Below are 24,692 nucleotides of genomic sequence, written 5' to 3' on the forward strand. Positions count from 1 at the left end.
AATTAAAGTGCAATTAAAATGTTGGATGGTCCTTTTTAGAGCCCCCTCCCCTCCAAACCCCTCCCGGGGAGGACACTTGGGAACCGGGAGCTTCCTTCGAGGTAGGAGGATCGATACCCCTTTCGAGTTGGGGGTATTGGACTTCACAACACTGTTCAAATAGAACAGTCTCAAATTCTTTTCTCAAATGCATCTTTTTTCAAACGAAAATAATTGCTTGAAAATGAGTTCATGCAAAATAATGTTTTCTTCGCATGTGAAAGACATAATCGGAGATTATTAAAAAGACCCCTTCTTATCGCAAATACATATCCTGTTTCAAGAACCTCACTAAGAGTATTAAAATTCAGACTAGAGCAATGGGAATAATTTGATAAGAGCACTAGATATGCGTGACTGTTTAGTACAAAATATATGATAGTTTGAGAAACAGTGAATAGATAGTTTTTGTTTTTAAAAGGAATATTGGAATTATTGCATTAGAATGCGTCTTGGTTAGAAGTTACAAGGTAAGTTTTTTTTTTTTATAGAAATGCGTGATAGTGTTAAAATCTTTGCTTTATATATCACTAATTCGGTTAATGAAAGAAAATGAAATAGTTTTTATAAACAAATTTTAAGTTTTTACTCATCAAAAGCTATGCGCCTGAGAAAGTTTACCTTATTTTTGAAAATAGGGATAGAAAAAATTATGTATATACTTACAAATTCCGGCTGGGCTTCTATATCTGAACTCCTTGGCAAAACATGAGGGGGGTCAAGCTCAGAATCTTCTGTACGCAGAGCTGAGGTATTATTTGAAGTAGCCCATTCCCTTTTCATCTTCCTTCCAACTGGCATGGAGTAAACATTGGTGTCAGAGGACCCCGCCATTAAAAGATTTGCGGCTATTGATTGTTTCAAGTCATGTGTAGTTCTTCCAGCGAATTTGATAATAGAGGGTCTTGTTGCCTTCATTCATATACCTTCGCTATATATTGATTTATTTTCAGAAGGGGGTTTATTGAAGATATCTTCTTCAATTAAAAAAAGACAAAAATTTAGCATGAAAAAAAAATGCATTTTGGGTTTGGAAAATAATTCAGTTTATGTTAGGCATCTAAAGTAGTGTAAAACATTTTTTTTTTCAATTAAATAAATATTTATATTTTCCTTTATTATCAAAATAAAATACTCATTGTTACAAATTTAGATTTTTTAGAATGATTTTCAGCTCTTAAACTAAGGTAAGCAGCATAGATTCTAAATTGTTTTGGTTTTTCTTCTAAAGACTAAAAGCATCATTAGGCAAACCCTACTCCCTATCTATGTACACCATCCTTTCTGTCTGAGTATCTTGTAAAAGAAAACTTAAACCAACCATTTTGTGAATTAAAAAAAAAAAATACCAATTAGAATTTTTATCCATGCACTTATCGAAGACGAAAGAAGTCGTAATAGATTCTAAATTGTTTTGGTTCTTCTTCTTCTAAAGACTAAAAGCATCAGTAGGCTACTATGATCTAAAAATATCACTGAAATACATTTTCCAGCAGTACATGGTAGCGAACTATAAGTAAGGAACAAACCGAAACTCTAAAAGGGAAGCTTTTGTAACAATTAGTACATTAAAAGAATTAACATTTTATTCTAACCCCCAAATTACCGATTGAGACCTAAGCACTTTTTAAAAATAATCCCTAAAATGTTTAACTTATATTTATAAAAATAACACCTTAATTTCTGAATTGCGTGGATGTATTTTAAAAAACATCCATAAAAAAAAAAAAGCCGCTGATCTTGATAATAAGGAACCTTTTGTAACAATTAAAACATTAAAGTAATAAACATTTTATTATAACCCCAAATTACTGATCGAAAGCTAAGCACTTTTTTCAAAAAACATCTCTAAAAAGGCACACTCATCTTGATAAAAATCGCACCGTAAATTTCAGCCTATAAGAGAACTATTTAGAGGTTTCAGCTCCTGAACAATAGGCTTCTAAGTGTATAAGTACCCTTAGTTCTAGTGTCTGTCTTAAGTAGTCAAAACTTTTTAAAAGAGGTAACCACACAGTGTAAGGAAAGAATTTCTTCCATAACTTAATGACAAGACAATTTTTTTTTATTATAATAATGAGAAAATTTTTACTCACCAGAAATTGCTTAGAATTATCAATTTTCTATGTAAATGTTTACATAAAATGTCTGTAGTGTTAAGTTCAATAAACTATTCAGAACTGTTGAACAATCTATTTTGAAACCTGAATATATACAAAAAATAATTGCATAACAACGAAACAAGAGATGCTGGTTTTGATTTATCACTAAAAAAAAGACATTGAACTTTGAAATTGCGTAAATCCCCTGACAAAGAAAAGTGTAATGACCAGTAGAAGTAGAATTACCTACCAGAAAAACCGGAAGGAACGTAAAAGCCCCAAATAATACAGGAAGGAACATAAAGGACCAGCATAGGATAGGAAGGAACATAAAGGCCTAGAATATCACAGGAAGGAACTCAAAGGGCCCAGAATATCATAGGAAGGAACGTAAAGGCCCAGAATATCATAGGAAGGAACGTAAAGGCCCAGAATATCATAGGAAGGAACGTAAAGGCCCAGAATATCATAGGATGGAACATAAAGTCGTAGAAGTATAAGGTACTACTCTACTGGTATTTTTATAGATAGGGACTTGCAACATCTGCTCTGTTTCTTAGAAGTCGAGAATTTGACGGTGTAATTTTCATTAATATTCTACGACTTTTTGGGAGGGTTTTCCCTCTTATCAAAAGTTGCACAAATGTTTCTACTCCAATAGCCTTCTATGAGTGACTGAAAAATTGATAAATAGGCTATTGTATGTATGGAATTAACTTGAAAAGCAGTTTCTTCTGCTGAACATGTTAGTGTTAAAATTGGGGTATTCGGAGTCCCCGTTTCTATTAAGAAGCCTAACATTTATTACCGTGCACCAGTTTCAGATGTTGAACTTTAGAAAAACAACTAGTGAATCAGAGGCGAGAGACAGACCCAAAACATGCAAGATAGTTGCAGTTGTTTTGCAAACTTTGATGCTGCCCTTTGACGTTGTGGTTTTAAACTTTAGTGGAAATTAGTACAGGATCCCCTTCCCGAAGCCTATTGCTGACTCTAGGTCAGCAATAGGCAAGGGGCAAGCTAAGCTAGGGAAGTTCTGTGGTGGTGCTAGGGGTCTAGGAAGCGAAGCTTCACCCTCCATTCCTAGGTAGCATAGCATCACCGTCACCGCATCTCAAACTGGCGAAGGGTTGTAAACATCAATAAGCTTCATACCGAGCAAGTTGGTGGCTAACGCGCTACAAGGTAACGTTGAGGACAGGAGCCCCTCGAGAAAATTAATATTTGATAATATTTGTAGGTATGAATATGTAATGAGTCGGAGGTAATAGGCTTGAGATTGTCTGTGCAGGATTTCGACTCTTGTTCATAGAAGAGCAAGTGCTCAAAACCGTGTTGTGTGACCAAGATGGACCAGGGCCGCACAAAGCCATCTTTCAATTAGAGGTCCCAGCAGTGACGAATCTCCAGCATTTATTGGGGGGAGGGGCAAAAGGGGTTCATATCCAGATAGTCAAGGGGCATGGTATATATAATAATTTTCTCCACATTATGGGGTGGGGGCAACTGACCACACCCCTCATCCCTCCCCCAAACGAGGCCCCTGGGTCCCAATGACTTCCTACTGTACGGTTCTAAACACTTCATGTAGACTTGAGAAGATATGTTGTTCCCCGTCCTGCACTGGTTTTGGAGCCATTGCTCTTCCCGAGGCCAAAATAATTTCAGTAATTTAAAGAATATGAATTTCCAACTTGGAATGTTACTCCGACGAAAATAATGAATCGCTCATTTTTGACGAAATAGTGCAAGGTATCAGTCATAGTAGTATATGCCCCTGAAGAACTGACTGACGGAGATAGTACTGACTCAGGTGAATTTACTTACAGCTACAGGAACAAATAGACAGAGTCCCAGGAAGAAATTTGGTGTTTTTATTAGGCGATTTTAACACCTAGGTCAGTAGAAGTAGGGATAGATGGTATCCTAGCCTAGATAGATTTGGCGTAGGAAAAGAAAACAGTAATGGCTAAAGACTGCTGCAACTTTGTAGTATAACAAATCTAGTTTGGGGTTACATGGTTACCAATACAGTGTTTGCTCATAAAATGGCCCATAAGTTAACATGGGATTCACATGATGGTTAGACACCTAAGCTTATTAATAATGTTATCATAGGCAGCACAATAGCGCTGTCTAAGTAAAAAAGGATGTGGGCGCAATGTATTATTTTTTTCTCTTGGTATTAGACCAGGACACTTCGTATCGAAGGAGTTGTCGTAGAAACTTCGAAAAGGGCTCATTCGATTGGAAATTGGAGTGGCTTGTGTCCTTTTAATAGTCAAAAGTGATTGAAACGCAACTAACACCCCTTCCACGCCCATTATTTCCCCAAACACATCCAATCAAAAATTTTGAGATTGCCATTTTGTTCAGCATAGTGGATATTCAGATATAAATTATGTTTTTGAGGAGGACAGTCCCCCACAGCCCTCAGGATAAGGGTTATAAGTTATGCCCTGGGGGCATATAAGGTTTTTATAGAAAGTGTTGTCGTAAAAACTTCAAAAAGGGCTAGTTCAATTGGAAATTCAAAGAGCTAATGCCCTTTTTAATAGTCGAAAGTGATTGGAAGGAACTAACCCCCCTCTCACGCCCACCATTTATCCAAACACTTATAATCAACATTTTGAGATAGCCATTTTGTTCAAAGTAGTTGAAAGGTCCGGAAATTATATCTATGAGGATGACACTTTCCCCACAGCCCTCAAGGCAACGGCTATAAGTTATGCTCTAAGCGCAAATAAGGTTTTTATAAAAAGTGCTGTCGCAGAGGCTTGAAAAAGGGTTCATTCGATTAGAAATTTAAAGTATCCGGGTGAACTTTAGCCGTTGAACGTATTTTAAAGACAGTTATCCACCCTATCTTACACACAATTTGCTCAAACACATCCAATCACAATTTTGTGATATTCATTTCATTTAGCGTAGTTAAAAGTATTCGAAGTTAGGTCTTTAAGGATTATAACCTCCTCAGCGTCCTCAGGACCAGGGTTGTAATTTATGGCCTGGGGGCATAAGGTTTTAATAGATAGTGATGTTGTAGAAACTTCAAAAAGGGCCCATTCGATTGGAAATTAGAAGGACTTGTGCTCTTTTTAATAGTTGAAAGTGATTGGAGGATAACTAACACCCCTCTCACACCCACCATTTCCCCAAACATATCCAATAAAAATTTTGAAATTGCCATTTTGTTCGACGTAGTTAAAAAGTCTGGAAATCATGTCTCTGAGGAGACACTCCCCCCACAGCCCTCAGGGCAAGAGTTGTAAGTTCTGTCCTGGGGGCAAATAAGGTTTTTTTTTTATAGAAAGCGTTATCGTAGAAAATTCAAAAAGGAATCATTCGATTGGAAATTGAAACGGCTAGTGCCATTTTTAATAATCGGAAGGGATTAAATGGCAAGTAACCCCCCTCTCACGCCCACCATTTCGCCAAACACATTCAATCAACATTTTGAGATAACCATCTTGTTCAACGTAGTTGAAAAGTCCGGAAATTATGTCTTTGAGGACGACAACCCCCTCACATCCCTTATGTCAAGGGTTGTAAGTTATGCCCTGGGGCATATAAGGTTTTCATAGGAAGCGTTTATGCAGAAACTTCGAAAACGGCTCATTCGATCGGAAATTGAAACAGCTAGTGCCCTTTTCAATGGTCGGAAGTGACTGGAGGGCAATTAACCCCCCTCTCACGACCACCATTTCCCCAAACACATCCAATGAGATAGTAATTTTCTTCAACGTAGTTGAAAGTTTGGAAATTAGGTATTTGAAGATGACACCCCCCCCCACCCCAAGGGCAAGGGTTGTAAGTTATGCCCTGGGGAAATACAAGATTTTTATTGAAAGTGTTGTCGTAGGAACTTCAAAAGGGCTTATTCAATTGGAAATACGAGTACCGTACGGCTAGTACCGTTTTTACTAGTTGAATGTGATTGGAGAGCAACTAAAGCACCTCTCACGCCCACAATTTCCCCAAACATATCCAGTCAAAATTTTGAGATAGCCATTTTTTAACGTAGTTAAAAATTCTGGAAATTAGGTCTTTGAGGATGACAAACCCCTCACAGCCCTCAGGGCAAGGGTTGTAATTTATGCCCTGGGGGCCTATAAGGTGCATATAGAAAGCGTTGTCGTAGAAACTCAAAAAGGGCTCATTCGAGTGGAAATTGAAAGGGCTAGTGCCCTTTTTAATAGTCGAAAGTGATTGGAAGGTAGGACATTTTTCATAAGCAGCGCAATCGTGCTGCCTAAGTAAAGAACGATGTTGGCACAATTTATTATTACTATTTTTTTTTCTTCCATACCAGGGCACTTTGTATCGAAGGAGTTGTCGTAAAAACTTGGAAAACGGCTCATTCGATTGGCAATTGGAACGGCTAGTGCCCTTTTTAATAGTCAAAAGTGATTGAAAGGCAACTAACACCCCTTCCACGCCCACCATTTCCCCAAACACATCCAATCAAAATTTTGAGATCGCCATTTTGTTCAGCGTAGTTTATTTTCAGATATAAAATATATTTTTGAGGAGGACACTCCCCGACAGCCCTCAGGGCGAGGGTTTTAAATTATGCCTTGGGGGCATATAAGAACGATGTTGGAACTCTGCACAATTTATTATTTTTTTCCTTTAGACCAGGGCACTTTGTATCGAAGAAGTTGTCGTGGAAACTTCTAAAAGGGCTCATTCAATTGGAAATTTGAGTGGCTTTTGCCATTTTTAATAGTTGAAAGTGATCGGAAGGCAACTAAAACCCCTTCCACGCCCACCATTCCCTGAAATACATCCACTCAAAATTTTGATATAGCCATTTATTCAGCGTAGTTGATTTTCAGATATAAATTATGTTTTGAGGACGACACTCCCCCACAACCCTTAGGGCAAGGGCTGTAAGTTACGCCCTGGGGCATATAAGGATTTCATAGAAAGCGTTGTCGTTGAAACTTCAAAAAAGGCTCATTCGATTAGAAATTAAAAGCGCTAGTGCCCTTAATAAACGAAAGTGATTGGAGCGCAACTAACCCCCCTCTCACGCCCACCTTTTCCCCATACACATCCAATCAAAATTTTGAGATAGCCATTTTGTTCAACATAGTTGAAAATTCTGGAAATTAGGTCTTCGAGGATGACAACCCCCCCTCCCCCACCCCCACATTCCTCAGGGCAAGGGTTGTAAGTTATGGCCTGGGGGCATATAAGGTTTTTATAGAAAGCGTTGTCGTAGAATCTTCGAAAAGGGCTCATTCGATTGGAAATTGAAATGGCTAGTGCCCTTTTTAATAGCCGAAAGTGATTGGAAGGCAACTAACACCCCTTCCACGCCCATCATTTCCCCAAACACATTCAATCAAATTTTGGGATAGCCATTTTGTTCAACGTAGTTGAAAGTTTGGGAAGTTAGGCCTTTGAGCAGGGCACTCCTCCCACAGTCTTTAGGGCAAGGTTTATAAGTTATGCCCTGGGGGCATATAAGGTTTTCATTCAAAGCTTTGTCGTAGAAACTTGAAAAAGGGCTCATTCGATTGGAAATTTAAAGGACTAGTACCGTTTCTAATAGTCGAAAGTGATTGAAGGGCAACTAACCCCCCTCTGACGCCCACCATTTATTCAAACACATCCAATCATAATTTTGAGATAACCATTTTGTTCATCGTTGTTATAAGCTCCGGAAATTAGGTCTTTGAGGATGAAGTTAGGTCTCAGAGCCCTCAGGATAAGGATTACAAGTTATGCCCTGTGGGTATATAAGGTTTTTATTGAAAGCTTAGTTGTAGAAACTTGACAAAGGGTGCATTCGATTGCAAATTCAAAGGGCTAGTGCCCGTTTTAATAGTCGAAAGTGGTTGGTGGACATCTAACCCCCTCTCACGCCCACCCTTTCCCCAAACAAATGACACCCCCCCCACCGCCTCAGCGCCAGGGTTGTACGTTATGCCCTGGGGGCATATAAGGTTTTTATAGAAAGCGTCGTCGTAGAAACTTCGTCATAGGCTTATTTGATTGGAAATTGAAATGGCCAGTGCCCTTTTTAATAGTCGAAAGTAATTGGAGGGCAACTAATCCCCCTCTCACGCCCACCATTTCCCCAAACATATACAATCAAAATTTTGAGATAGCCATTTTTTTTCTACGTAGTTGAAAGTTCTCGAAATTATGTCTTTGTGGATGACAGCCCCCCACAGCCTTCGGGGCAAGGGTTGTAAGTTATGTCCCGGGGCATATGAGGTTTATATAGAAAGAGTTGTCGTAGAAACTTCAAAAAGGGCTCACTCTATTTGATATTGAAATTGGTAAAGCCCTTTTTAATAGTCGAAAGTGATTGAAGAGCAACTAATCCCCCTCTCACGCCCACAATTTTCCCAAACACATCCAATCAAATTTTTGTTCAAAATTTTGTTGAGATATTCATTTTGTTCAACGTAGTTGAAACTTCCGGAAATTAGGTCTTGGAGGATGACAGCCCTACCCCCCTGCAACCCTCAGGACAAAGTTTGTAAGTTATGCCCAGGGGACATATAAGGCTTTTATAGAAAGTTTCTCCGTAGAAACTTTAAAAGGGCTCATTTGATTAGAAATTGAAAGGGCTAGTGCCCTTTTTAATATTCGAATGTGATGGAAGAGCAACTAACCCCCCTCTCACACCCACCATTTTACACAAATACATCAAATCAAACTCTTGAAATAGCCATTTTGTTTAACGTAGTTGAAAGTTCTGGAAATTAGGTCTTTGAGGATGACATCCCCCTCACTACCCTCAGGGCAAGGGTTTTAAGTAATACCCTGGGGGCATATAAGGTGTTTATAGAAATCGTTGTCGTAGAAACTAAAAAAGGGATCGATCTGGGTGCCATGTATTATTATTATTATTTTTTTTTTTGTTTAGACCAGGGCATTTCTTATCGATGGAGTTGTTATAGGAACTTAAAAAAGGGTTCATTCGAATGGAAATTGGAATGGCTAATGCCCTTTTTAATAGTCGAAAGCGAAAAACTATATGTTGCCTTAAGATTAAATCAAAATGCACTGTGTTAATGCTAATTCCCAAAAAGGCATCTTAGCAGTATCCCAAGAACGACTGAGGGTATTATGTTCAAACTTTCGGGGCTACTTCTGCTCTTAAAGTTTAACCAAATCAAAATAGCGTAAGTGTATCCAAGCTATCAAAGAAAGAAAACAGATTTTTTTGCGAATGGTATCAAGTTTTCTATTTCAGGTCAACTAGAGGAGGTATGAAACTAGATTAAAAACTACTATTTGTGTCCAGATTTTTAAAAGTATGGATTTTGTTAAAAATTACTGAAAATTTTTCTCCAGCATACACATAGCAGGCCAAACTATAAAGTTGAAAAAATAAAATATTTAAAGTATTATATTCTTTTTCCCTGAAAACACTATGTCAATATAAAACAAACAGAAATTAATTAAAAAAACTTTTTCTACAAAATAAGTTTTTCTGCAAAAGTAAAGAACTCCATTAAACAAAAAATGAGCAAAAAACCAAATAAAATAATCTACCAAACGTGAAACTACCACAAATCAGCATCGATAAATAAATGAAACTGAAAACGAACAGAAATTACAATAAATAACCGAGTCAAACTCAAAACGAGCAGAAATTAACATGAGTAGGGCTCAAAACGAACAGAAATTAACATGAGTAGGGCTCAAAACCCCTATGCCTTCTCATGGCCAGAACATAATTTGCAGTTTACTGAATAAAATATAAATGTTTTTACTTTTATAACTTTAATAAATCAAATAAAATTAAAATTTTGATTAATAAATATCAGTATATGTATATTAAACTGACAATGCACAATCATTTGCATTTTTTTTATTTAAATAATTATTTTAAATTATTTAAAACAAGCAGAAATTAATCTGATTAGGGTTCTATCCTATGCTTTTTAAAATCCAGAATATAATTTGTACTTTACTGAAAAACATTCTTTTAAATGTTTTCACTTATAACTTTTAGAAAACAAAAATTTATTAAGATTTTAAGGAATAGATACCAGCATTTTCATATTAAACTGGAAATGCACATTTTTTCAAAATTCATTTGATTTTTTTCAGATCTCTCTTTATCACTAATTGTGATAAATCTTTCCTTATCTCTTTCCTTATCACTAATTGTGACCGGCTCCTGTCTTTGTGACCGACTATTCCTTCTTAATATTTAATCATGCAAGTACAATATTTTGCTATTATGCCGTCTAGCTGCGTCTTTCGGATCTTCAGAAATTTTATTTATGGCCTCCACTTCACACCTCCTTAGTTCATATTTCAATGCTTTCTCCACTTTTTTTTACATCCTTCTTGTTTTTATATGATCTATGACTCAGATAATTCTCGTACAAGTTCCTTCTCCTTTCTATTAAACATAAAGCTTTTTCACTAATATTCTTAACTGCAGTCCTAGCTTTCTTCCCTAAGATACCTTCAGCAATTTCACAAATTATTTTTCTAGAACTATTCCAACAATCTTCCACATTGTCAAATGTTAAACTCTCAAGTTTAGGATTCAACTGTTCCTGGAAAGTTTCTCTCAAATTCTCATCCTGGAGTCTACTAACATAATAACTTCCCGGGAGGTAGATACCCTTCTGAAATTTCAGTTTAAATTAACCCTTGACACTGCTAGATGGTGTTCTTTACTTGTAACATCAATAACAGCACTCCTACATACCTTAATATCTTGTATTGATCCTGCCAGTCTTCGGTTTACTATAACATAATCAATGAGGTTTGCTGTATTACCATCACATGAATACCATGTTATCTTATGAGCCATTTTTTGACCAAACACCGTAGTGGTTATAACTAGATTGTTACACTTACAAAATTGTAAAAGTCTGTATCCATTACTGTCTTCTTTTCCTACACTAAATTTACTCGGGCTAGGATACAATCTATCCTTATTTCTTTGACCTGGGCGTTAAAATGTCCTAGTAAAAACATCATATTTCTACTGAGGACCATGTTTATTTGTTCCTGTAACTGTAAGTAAAATTCATCTGAGTCACTAGTATCTCCGGCAGTCGGTTCTACAGGGGCATATACTACTATAACTGATATTCTGAACTTTTTAGTCTTAAAATGAGCAATTAGTAGTCTATTATTAATACCTTCGTGGCCTAAACAAGACTCAGCAGCTTCCTTATTCATAATGAGCCCTACTCCTGTCTATATACCCTATCCTTCCTGTCTGAGTAAACAAATTCTATATCACCTAATTTCGTGCTTCCTACCCCTTGGATACGAGTTTTTGAAACTCCTAATAAGTCCAGTTCGAATCGTCTGAATTCGTCAGTCAAAATGTCGATATGACAGTCATTTTCTACGTCTTAACATTCCAATTTTCGTAAAGTTCCAATTTTCATGTTCTTTAAATCATTGAAATTATTTTGGCCTCAGAAAAAGCATTGATCCCGGATACCATTGGAGGACGGGGATCACATATATTCTCAAGTCTACACCGAAGTGCTTAAGCCGGCTTAGAACCGGACAGTAAGAAGTCCCTGGGACCTCCAGCATGAATGGAGGCTTTGCGAAATCCTGGGTCCATTTCGGTCCCAACATAGTTTTCAGCACTTGGCGATGCTCTTCTATCAACAAGAGTCGAAATCCTGCACAGACAATATCAACCCTATTACCTCTGACTCATTATATATTCATGCCTATAAATATTATGCTACTACGGGGAGGCAGCTCATAGTAGATAAATTATCAAAGAAGAGGTTTTTCAGCCTGAAAACGCCCGTCAAAACAGACCAAGCCCAGAAGAATCGTCCATTAATCAGAATCCCGTGCGAATGCTGTGTCGTTTACTAGACTATAATTTTCTCGAAGGGCGCCACTCCTTAAGTGCGAATAGAGGTGACCGCAAGATCCCTAGTCTTGCAGGTACCCGAAAGGGTCGAGGCAGCCCTTTGCAGTGGCCTTTATCCATAGATCTGGATCTTACGCCCTGCCACAGTTGCCATCCTATAGGGGATCCTCCAGCGATGGTGTTCTGCATCATCATGCAAATTAACCCATTACTGGGAGAAAAGGTTTATAACTCATGGGATATGTGGACACACCGGTGAACCCTATTGAGTGTAAATTTGATAGGCCATCTTCCTCTTCCACCTGTATTAATGGCCCCGGGCAAGGGTACCCCAGTTTCTATTATGGACCCGCCAGGGACAAGGCCCCCCTTGGTCCGTGCCTCCTAAGGCGGTACCCTACATATCTGTAGAGCGTTCTGCTACCGCCACCTGGGGACACACTGAGTGGCCTGGGGGAGGCCCCTTAAAGCTACCAAATGGGAAATACACTCTGTATCCTAGATAAATGGTATGTATAACCTATAAATTATAATCTATAAACTATAATCAAGTTATAACCTAAATCATATTCTAACCTGTGCTCTTTATCATTTATAACCTATAACTTAGAGTCGATAACCTATAGCCAACTTATAACCTAAATCATGTTCCAACCTATACTCTTTATCATGTAGATTATAACCTATAACTTATAATCTAAAACCTATAACCAATTTATAACCTAAATCATGTTCTAACTCCTTTTGTTTTACATTGTTTCCTTTGGAAGAATTCTATTGAAGACCTTCAGTCCTCATTTTTATAGATTATGAGCAAGCGTTGGATTCAGCTCATAGAAGAGCCTTAGAAAAGGTCTTATCCTTGTATGGTATACAAGACAAATACATTAAAGTGATTATTGCTATATATGAGAATAAAACTCCTGTGGTTAGGGTAGGAAATAAGCTTAGTAGCTGGTTTCGTATTAAAACAGGAGTAAAGCAGGGTTGCGTTCTATTCCCGTTCATATGGATCATTTTGATGGACTTTGCCATAAGGAGTACAGGAAAGGTACGGAGAACATGAAGTCAAATGGGGAAGTAAGACTTTCCTGGAAGTGGTGCCAGCAGTACTTACACTCCAATAGAGGACATTATCTCCACAGAGGGAGAGAAAAAAAAACAACTAAACGAATGAAATAACAATTCTGTTGGGTTCTTAAATCCCCCTCGAAAGGCTCTGTTACCTGAGATAAAAGAGGGATACAAGGAAAAAACAAATATGAGCAACAAAAAAAGAAAAAAAAGATCAATCGCGAAACAACACATAAGATTAAAAAGAGGCCATACCTGAGCCGCTAAAGCACAAAGAAGACCACCATGTAACATGAATTAAACACTCAGGGGATATCATCTCTACAGATGGAGAGAAAAAAAAAACTAAACGAATGAAAAAACTATTCTGTTAGATTCTTAGCTAAATGGTCCATAAGAGTCCTTTTAAAAGTCCCAAACGAGTGGCATCCCTGTAAAGAAGAAGGTAGGGAATTTCAAACCTGTTGGCAAGCAATGAGGGGATTGAAATCTGACCGGAAAATAGGGGTAGAAGGAGTGCAGATGTTATTTGAAGAACGAAGGTTATATGGAGCTGAACTAAAAATAAACTGAGAAGTTCTTTGAAGAGATTTTGAAAGATTTACATGAAGCTGACCAAAGACAAAAGCAGCACAAGAAAGAATATAGTCTTCAGATTCAGATTCAGCTTCAATCGGGTTTAATTAAAACAAATGGAATTAAATAAAAATAAATAAACTTCTCTATGCAAAAAAATGCACGTTGAGTCCCTTAAAAAAATAACGGTTCCGCCTAATCATGCTATACGACTCCTGCTTTACTCCTCAACACAACCACATCCCTCAACCATACAAGTCACTATCTAAGAGATTCCCCCCTTTCTTAGGAGCGGTTTTGAGGTGCAGTTGTTGTCCATAACCAGACGCCGGGCTTTATTATGCCTGGCAGAAAGTGACCGCAGTATTGATATTGTAAGAACTAGGAGAAGGTGTTTGGCCTTATACCAATATGCGATAGTGTCTAAAGAAGAATCTGATGGATCAAAGAATAAAAAGCCTTATGAACATCCAAAAATAAACTTGCGAGTATAAGACCAGAATCTGTTGCCGAATGAATGAAGTTTGAGAAAGTTGCGCAAGCATACTCTGTAAAGTGATTACCTCAGAATCTGAATTTGAAATCTTTTTCTTATTTTTTTTTTTTTTTTTTACAATTTTTTGCCAAATGGTTTGATTTCTCTTAAAGTGTTAAAGTCCTAGAAGCAAAAATAACGAAACTTTCTTATGAGAATCTTCGAAGTGTTTGCAGCAATGCAGCTGAAATTACAATACTAATGACATAAATTTATTTCAAATTAAATAAATTACATATCTAACATTTGTTTAATGTCCTTCAGTTTCTTAAAATCTATGTATTTTATATTGGATAACATCTCATAAGCAAAGGTACTGTTTTCTTAATTTTAAGTTAATTTTAATTCTAAGCAATTTTAAGTTTATAATATATCTCTTGGACTCCCTGTTTCACAAAATTCAAGATTTTTTTTAGGAAAAGCTTAAGATGGATTTTAATTACAAATTTATATTTATATTCCATTTTAGCATAAACTTGTGTGACTTCTTTGATTTCACCGATTTGAAACCAAAATCTTTGTGTAAGATTTGTTGTGTACATTTTTAAAACTAAAAACGAACAAAAATTAGTTAAAGAAAAAAAAACCTTTTCCTGATGAAAGTAAAGGGTAAAAGTTAAAGTTTAAATGAACAAAAAATATTTCTTCGTAATCTCTGCTACATACATCTGCAATTTTAGTTCAAGTAAACTGGCTCGTATTATTTACTTAAAGTTTCTAGAATATTGAAAGTCTAGCACATTTTGGTAAAAACTGATCTTATTTGATGTTTTAGGAGGATTTAAATTGTATTCTAAAAATTACTAATTTCATTGCCGGTGAAAGACCATTGAGAGCCTTATAGATTGTTTTTTTTTTGTTTTGTGCTGGGCACTTACGAACTTACTGGAAAGTAGTGCACTTACAAAATTTTATGCTATTAAATAAAAAAAGAAAATAAATATTTTTTTCTCAAATTAAGGAGCACCATCAAAACTTAAAATAAACATAAATTGATCCGTGTGTGAGGGGGGCTGTCCCCTACTCAATACCCATCTATTCACGTTAAGATTTTCTAAATCTAAAACTTAAAAAAGGTTCTGATTCTAATTACACGGCCCTTGTGTTTCAAGATTCGTTCTTAAAGAATTGAGACGAAAGGTCAAACTTTAGCTTAAGGAGCGAGGTATTGAGTAGAGGGAAGCTCCCTATTATACGGAATGATTTCTGTTCGTTTTAAGTTTTAATGTTGGTCCTTACTTTCAGTAGAAAAAATGTGTTTCTTAAATTTAATTTCTGACTTTTTTCAAAAATACCAGGGAATATGCCCCCCTCCTCCGTGAAAAATCTATCCCCAAAAATTCCTCCTCAAGAAGTTCCTCTCACTCAAAATTCTTCCCCCAGGAAACTGACCCCGGGCAATTCTACCCTCGCTGCGAATTTCCCACAAAAAAGTTCTTGCTTACGATTTTGCATGAAAAATACTTCTTAGCATACTATAGAATTTCTCCTGGTATTAATTACCCCATGGAGTATTTCACCCATGGAAAATCCCCCACGTAAAAATTTACCCAGAGAGTTAAACTCTGGTGAAAACTTCCCTCGGACAATTCCCCCAGAGAATCTCAACATGTGAAATTGGGTCACCAACGAGAAGGTAAGACACTAATAAAACAAATTTCGTATATGAATTCTGACAAAGCCCCGTGTAAAATTTCCCCGGGAAAATTCACCCTGGAAACTTCAATCTTAACGGGAAATTCTCCCATTAGAAAATTCCTCCCCAGAAAATCACCCCTAGAAATTGCACGCTTCCCAAATACTACAAACAATATGCAAATTTCATAACTTGCGGCCTTTCCTACAGGAATTCTGGGGTCATGTCATCCCGAAAGGTATAGTTATTGGACCTTTTGACTAAACAGAACAAAATGGCTATCTATAAGTTTATGACGCTCAACTTTGGAGAAAAAAGGCTTTGGGAGGGGGGATAACTACCCTCCATTTTTTTCGTCATTTAAAAAAGGCACTAGAGCTTTTGATTTCCGTTCAGGTAAGCCTCTAAAAATACCCAGGACCATTTGTTCGATACAGTCACTCTTGGGGAGAACAAAGAAAAGAAAAAAAATAATAATAATAAAAACAAAAAATTAACACACATCCGTAATTTTTCTTCTAGCAAAAATATGGAATTCCAAATTTTTAAAAATGGGAGCCTGGAAACTACAATAGGATTCTCTGATATGCTGAACTTGACGGTGCAACTTCTAATAAGATTCACTGAATTTTTGAGGATGTTATCCCCTTTTTTCCAAAACTTGGCTAATTTTCTCAGACTTGTAACTTTTGATTGATAACTTTAAACTTACTAATTTAAGTATATTTTTGGACTTTCATCAAAATTCTTTTTTTTAGAGTTTCAATTACTATTGTGCTAAGTTGCTCCATACTTATAGTTTTTTTTTAACACGAACTGTTTGACAAATCGTGTTTCGTTGCGCCGATTTTGTGTTTTTAGTAAAGCGCTAGTTTTTCAAAATTCTATAAATTTAGGGATATATCATGAGTCAATTATTTTCATCAATATTACAGATATATTCTGCATTTGTGCTGCATTTTTGTCCATTTTAAGTCTTATTTTTGCTTTTTATTTCCATCAGAAAGACTTATTTTTTTATGTTTTTTTTTTTATTAATGACAGCTGGAATTTAAGCAATTGTGGGAAGGAGTTTTTTCGGGCGTTAAATAAAACATTACTCTTGGGAAATAAAAGAAAATTTTTTGTGTCGATTAGATGGAGAAAAGTGTCAGTGTTTTAAAAATTGAGAACTTGATTCTAAGAGCTAAAAAAAAAAAGAATTCACTTCTCAGCTATTTAATCGCCACAAGTTACAAAACTTATTGTAGGGACTTGAATTCTTGATAAACTGTATGCTCTAGTATTTATACCGGCTACAGTTATAGTGGGCCTGATATAAAAGGACTAAAATTAAAAGAAAAAAAGCCTTTAAAAGTTATTCGGAAAATAATTTGGTTATTACTTTATTCTTTCACTGTTTCCTGCTTCGTAGCGATATTGTGTTAATCAATAGAAAATAAATTATCATTGCAAAGAAACACTATTTATTTGAAGTGCATTTAAATAGGAATAGAGCTGAATTATCTTTCTATGGCATAAATAATTTATATATATATATATATATATATATATATATATATATATATATATATATATATATATATATATATATATATATATATATATATATATATAAATTAATTATGCCATAGAAAGATAATTCAGCTCTATTCCTATTTAAATGCACATCAAATAAATGGTGTTTCTTTGCAATGATAATTTATTTTCTATTGATTAACACAATATCGCTACGAAGCAGGAAACAGTGAAAGAATAAAGTAATAACTAAATACACATAATAAATAGTGTTTCTTTGCAATGATAATTTATTTCCTATTGATTAACACTATATCGCTACGAAGCAGGAAACAGTGAAAGAATAAAGTAATAAAGTAATATATATATATATATATATATATATATATATATATATATATATATATATATATATATATATATATATATATATATATATATATATATATATATATATATATATATAAATTAATTATGCCAAAGAAAGATAATTCAGCTCAATTCCTATTTAAATGCACATCAAATGATCACATAAAAACGGAAAATTATTTGGTTATTACTTTATTCTTTCACTGTTTCCTGCTTCGTAGCGATATTGTGTTAATCAATAGAAAATATTCATTGCAAAGAAACACTATTTATTTGATGTGCATTTAAATAGGAATATATATATATATATATATATATATATATATATATATATATATATATATATATATATATATATATATATATATATATATATATATATATATAATATATATATATATATATATATATATATATATATATATATATATATATATATATATATATATATAAATATATAAATATATATATATATATATATATAGATATATATATAGATATATATATATATATATATATATATATATATATATATATATATATAGATAGATATATATATATATATATATATATATATATATATAGATCGATATATATATATATATATATATATATATATATAGATATATATATATATATATATATATATATATAGATATATAGAGATATATATATATAGATATATATATATACAGATATATATATATATATATATATATATATATATATATATATATATATATATAGAGATATATATATATATATATATATATATATATATATATATATATATATATATATATATATATATATATAAATATATATATATATATATATATATATATATATATATATATATATATATATATATATATATATATATATAACAATCGGCTTGATCAAAAAGCCGCCAACACGAAGCAGACCTGGATTGAGTTAAAAAGATCTTGGCATGTTACGTACAGTAGTTGAGGTTGGGAGGTCTACTGATAACAAAAATGTTGCTGTCTTCGCCCTCCCCACTCTTTTAAAGTATCTGTAAAGACAATGGGGCAAAAGTTTTATGAGGTCTAAAAATGAACAAAATTTCCTGAATGCTAGATGACATCAAGGAGTCTGAGCTACGCAGGTCTGGGTGTTGGGGAACACTATCGCGCTCGGAGGAATTGTGTTACATACCGTGTTGCTTCGACATGTACATTAGGTGGCTGAAAATAGGAACCCCTGGGATGGCGTTCTTCATTTATTTCCTGCATTAGTCTTCCACTTTTATAAATTTTCCCTTACTCTTTGGCTGCGAGTTTCGTAGCAGTAGCGTTATTAGTATTTGTTAGATCTCTTTTGAAGATTAACACAGATATCTAGAGCACATTGAGTTAGATCTCTTTTAAAGAGCAAGTTTAGTGTAAAAAAAGAGTGGAGCCCAAAAAATAAAGATTTAGAAAATAAAGAACGATTTAATATAAGGGTTAAAGAACAAAGAACTAAAGAATAACGAAAAGTTTGTAGCGCGAAAGAATAAAAATTTAAAGAATAGAGAAAAGATAAGAACGAAAAGAATAAAGAGAGGGTGAAGAGAGGGTGAGACTACTTTATAAACAACCTCTTTCAACTTTTAAATCAAGCAGATGACGGAATATCCTACAGAGAACTGATCCGTCAATGTATAAAAAATATGACCCCAACGTGACCCACAAGAACGTTTGGGACATAAGCAGGTTAATATAACAACTTAAAGGATGAAAAAAGAGTTGAGCGGAAACTATAAATATTTAAAGAACATTAAATAAAGATTGAGCATAAGTAAAGAGTGGTTTGACATAACTAAAAAGAGTACTTGTAAACTATCGAGTCATCTGTGTCGATTCTTAAGAAAGCAAAGAATAAAGATTTAGAGAATGAAGAATGAATTAATATAAAGGGTTAAAGAACAAAGAAATAAAGAATAAAAAAGTTTGGAGTGCAAAGAATTTGAAGCACAGAGAACGATTTAATATAATGATCTACAGAATAAACAGAAGATAAGAGCGCAAAGAATAATGGTTTGAAGAATAAAGAACTATTTAATACGACGATTTAAAGGATAAAGAAAAGATTAGGATGTGGAGAATATAGATTTAAAGAACTGAAAAAAGATTGAGCGCAAATAAAACGCATGGTTTAACCTAACTAAAAAAAAGTACCTGTAAACTATTGAGTCATAGAGACTCAATAGCGCAAATAAAACGCATGGTTTAACCTAACTAAAAAAAAGTACCTGTAAACTATTGAGTCATCTGTGTCGTTTCTTAAGAAAGCAAAGAATAAAGATTTAGAGAATGAAGAATGAATTAATATAAAGGGTTAAAGAACAAAGAAATAAAGAATAAAAAGTTTGGAGTGCAAAGAATTTGAAGCACAGAGAACGATTTAATATAATAATCTACAGAATAAACAGAAGATAAGAGCGCAAAGAATAAAGGTTTGAAGAATAAACTATTTAATACGACGATTTAAAGGATAAAGAAAAGATTAGGATGTGGAGAATATAGAAAGAACTAAAAAAGATTGAGCGCGAATAAAACGCATGGTTTAACATAACTAAAAAAAGTACCTGTAAACTATTGAGTCATCTGTATCGTTTCTCAAGAAAGCAAAAACTCTAAAAAGGAGAGACATTTCAGTGTCAGTAGTGTTGTGTGCATCATATACGTAGTTCGAACAATGACCAGTATCCTCGGCAACTTTGCTTAGTACAAAACCAACAATTTCTATGGCAGTAATCAATTCTGTAGAAGCGTTCGTTTTTACCTAGAAACGATGGCACTATTCAGTTTTTGTTTACTGTAACTCCTTATCAACAATAAACTTGCATCATTTTTTTTTTCAAGGCAAGGATTGCAGTGGTGTCAATTGCTGAGTACTGCGCATCAATCATGAAGATGCAAGGATAGGAGGGTAGATTTATGATTTTGAAGGGCTGGGTTCCAAGTTGTTTTCTGGGTCCCAAGTTGTCCCTGTTGCGTTCTTGTATCTTATTTGGGTCTACAAAAACTGATGAATTGCTATTATTTACAGAATTTATTTTAATTCCTCTTTTTAATGCAGTAATATTAGGAATTTCAAAGTTTTTGACATCAGAAATGATTTTTTTGTTTTCTATATTGAAACGTACACAAACCGAAAAATCCAAGTTAACCTGCAAAAGCCTAGATTAACCTTTATTAAAAATCCATAGTTTATTATCCACTATAGAATTAATGAAGTCTGGTGAATTATTGAATTATTAATTCTCTATAGAATTATTATCCACTAATAGAACAGTACCTTTGTTTCTGATTATATTTTCATCCTATTTTGTTTTATTTCATTTGCATTAACGTAACTCCACTTCTCGCGTGCTTACCGGATTCCAAATAAGTACCATTTTGAATTACTACACCTGAAGAAAGTCGCAGTACCTACACTTCAAAACATCCTTTTATAATCACGATATCTAAATTAAATGAAAAAACTGAAAAAAAGAAGTTTTTTCAACTAGAAATAAGGAGCAACGTCTAAATTTAGAATAAACAGAAATTATTTCGTATATGGAAAATGCTAGAATGTGGCACTTTTCTGTGCCGTGATCCAGGGTCGGATCCAGGATTTTTTAGGGGGGGGGGTGCAAAATAGATCGATCCGAAAAAAAAATAGGGGGCGGGGAATAGGTTGATCCGATAAACTTGCGTTAGGAGCAAGTTTAATTAATGCAGACCTGAGTTAATTAAGTAAATTGCACTACTTTAGACTACGTTAGGGGGAGCGCGCTGCCTCGCCCCCCTCTGGATCCACCACTGCCGTGATCTTTTGTTACCCAAAAAGGGGATACTTGTCGGTTATTGAAAACACGCCCAAAAAGTGAAGTTAGGTTAATCCTACTTAAATATAACAAAACATGATGATAAAATAATACTTTAAAAACAAAATTATGGAAACCTAGCCCAACCTAACCTAATCTAACCTAACCCCCCCCCCCCCACCCACCCCCCGCAATGTGCAAATACATAGCCGAAATTATACAAGTCCAATGCATTCTATCTAATCCAGTGCATTGTACGAGTATCATCCGTCACTTGTTGCAGTAGCTATGAAACCGGCTTTCTGAGATGTAACCTAAGCGTAATTCTTGAACCTGTTACTAATAACCGACAAGTACCAAAAAAGGCACCACATGTTTAAATGCTAATCCAAATGAAGACTCCTTTGAAAATCTAGGATAGTGGTCTATGACCATCATTCTAATGAATTAATGAAAAATTACCATTGTTCTACGGAATAGAGAAAAATTTCTTATGATGTCGATAGCTGCCTTACGGTTTTCATGCATGTGCAATTTCAATCTGTTCGTTACAAAATAATTGTCCTGGCCATCTAAACGAGAATCATACAGAAACGTTATTGACCAATTGAAAAATAGCCACTGGCTCGGCTCCGAAAACAGCCAATTGGCTTTGCACTGGCTCAGCTCGCATTATCTGAATGAGCGATTGGTGCAACTAAGAAATGACCTTGCCGTCCATTGCCAAGCAACGATTTATTGGTAACCATTTTGCAACAACATTTTGCAAAATGGTTGCCGACCATTTTGCAACAACAGAGAAGTGATGAAGATGAGCAACCTATTTTAAAGCGAAAAAAAAATCCTCAAAAAAAACAAATTCAACTAACAATCTATTATTTAGGCTGATTTTAATATGCGCAATATATTATTTTTAAAGTTTATTATTAAGACTGTTAGCACAAAACATTTGTTTTATTTGAGGAATAGAAATGGAATTCCCACAAATAGGTTGTGACTTGATGAAAACTATGCGTTGAAATTCAATATGTACAAGAATTCTAAAGGCACTATCTAAAAAATGTAAAATTTTCATTGGGATTAATGCTGTGTTGTCACACTTAGTAAAATTTTACTAAATTTGGTAAAAAAAGACCCGTGTTAGTAAATTTAGTAAATCAAGTTCAAATTTAGTAAATTTTGAATATTTTTGAAATTTAGTAAGTTTTGTAGTAAATTTACCAGAAATATCAAAAAAAAAGTTTAATGATTTTTGTGCCAAGTTTCATTCTGTTGAGCAAAATTGAACATGTTCCTCTGTCTGAAATAATTTTTTTATTCTATGGCTTCAATTTGAGCCCCTTCGCCCTCTTAATAAGCATCGGCGTATTACATGAAGCTTTTAAAATCTGAAGCGTGGATACAACCAACAAATTTCGTTTTTATTGAGGAATCAATTCTGCAGTCAGTAGTTTATTTTTAATGACAGTTTGAAAACAGTGATAGGTGTGTTCGAAGCACAAGGGTGCATGGTCAGTTTTTCTCAAAAATGATGAAAAACTTAACAAAAAAGGATGTACAGCACCCACTGGTACGGTTGTGGTAAGTCTTCACGGGGGATGAAAAACTGACTCATGAAGTGTTTTTTCTTAATCGGTGGACAGAAATTGCAAACTATAGAGGCCTTCAAAAAAAATTTGACTAGTCTTTCTATTGGGTAAGTGTAGGTAAAACACATCCTAGGCCATTGACAAAAATACACTTATTTTCAGGTCCTCTGTCGTCATGACACATCTGTGTTATGCAATCTGGAAGTAATTTCCAGTCATAATGAACATGCTGGTTGCGATAATACCCAGGAATAGTTAGCTCCAAGGGGTACTTAACTCTTAAAAATGACATGAAACGCTAGAGATATTGCGAAAATTTCTGTTGGAACATTTATTATATGCTCAAAGAACAGGTGCCTCACCTGTTTACCTTAGGTTGTTCTGGCACTGTGCTCTTGTCACGCTTCAAAACTCGTACCTGAAAGCGTGGAAGACTTTATTAGAGACCTAGTCAACTATACTGGTTTTAGTCCAAAACGGGTCAAGAAGTATGAACAGTTTCAAGAGTTTACAAATATTGCCAAACACGGGAAGCTGTCCATCAGTACAACACGACTGCTGCTTCTTGAAGCAGCGGTTTCCTGGATTTTAGAACAGTGGAATGCCTTAGTTCAGTTCCTGGGTAATCAATATAATACTGAAGGCTGAAGGCTCATTCAGTACTGAATGAGCCTTTGAACTGTGAGGACGCAAATTGGATTTACTTTGAATTTAATTGGTTTGTAAAAAGTGTATTTGTTAGACAGTGAAGATATTGCGAAACATTGAATTGGCTTGGGATTATACACCTTGGATTACGTCATTTAATTATGACAAAAAAAGAAAATAGGCCAAAGTCAATGAATCAAGCTCTGATTGAGTAGTAGTTCAGGTGTCTTTACCGCTTGCCCTGAGGAGTGGAATGAAATGCAAATATTTGATTAGTTGAATTTTGCAAACGCTACAGAGTATTCCTGAAAGTTGGCTGTGATTCCTGAGGTAGCGTCGGTATTCAATCGCTGTTGGAAATTGTCGGTGCAGGAGATAGGGTTCTTAGCCGTGCCCAAATTAACGGTGGCTTATCGAACTGCACGTCCGCATCGACGTGGATAAATTATAGGTGCCAACATAGGTAAGAGAGATTACATATTTTTTTTTATTTGCACTTGCCATGGGGCGAAAAAGGAAGATTGCTAAAACTGTCCAAGTAGGATCCCAGTCTGTTGAGAACAGTTTGTTGAATTCGACCGTTTCATCTGAAGGGAATAACGATGTCGCTTCACTGAAGACCCTGGCGGATGATTTTGCTAAGATGCTAACAATACTTACTGAAAATGGTAAAAAACTAGACTCTATAAACGGTAGTATAAAAATGTTAGAAAATCGCATGGTATCAGTGGAAAATACACAGTCTGAGATAAAATCAGAAGTTAATACTCCGAATTCGCGTGTTACACAGCTTGAATCTGATGTTCTAAACTTAAGAAATCAAATGTCAATTATCGCTAGTGCAACGAAAAAGTTTGAAACCGGGAATGCAGATCTGTCTCGTTGGCTTATGGCATCTGAATATCGACACACAGAGACGAATATTATCGTTTGGAATACTCCCTGCGAAAA

General features: G+C 34.8%; 1 protein-coding gene across 1 annotated transcript in view; it reads right to left on the reverse strand.

Moving 5' to 3' along the window:
- The window catches only part of LOC148941706 (adhesion G protein-coupled receptor L2-like), a 224,013-nt gene extending 202,923 nt beyond the window's left edge, over positions 1-21,090 (reverse strand). Inside the window, exons 1-2 of the mRNA XM_089104233.1 lie at positions 21,070-21,090; positions 20,278-20,474 (exon numbers count right to left, since the gene is read on the reverse strand). Coding sequence (XP_088960359.1) covers positions 20,278-20,474; positions 21,070-21,090 — 218 coding nt within the window. The remainder of the gene's footprint in view (positions 1-20,277; positions 20,475-21,069) is intronic.
- Between the last annotated feature and the right edge of the window lie 3,602 nt (positions 21,091-24,692).

This window comes from Artemia sp. Qi Xiang Cuo, chromosome 18 (assembly GCF_049724085.1).
Source record: "Artemia sp. Qi Xiang Cuo chromosome 18, ASM4972408v1, whole genome shotgun sequence".
NCBI lineage: Eukaryota > Metazoa > Arthropoda > Branchiopoda > Anostraca > Artemiidae > Artemia > Artemia sp. Qi Xiang Cuo.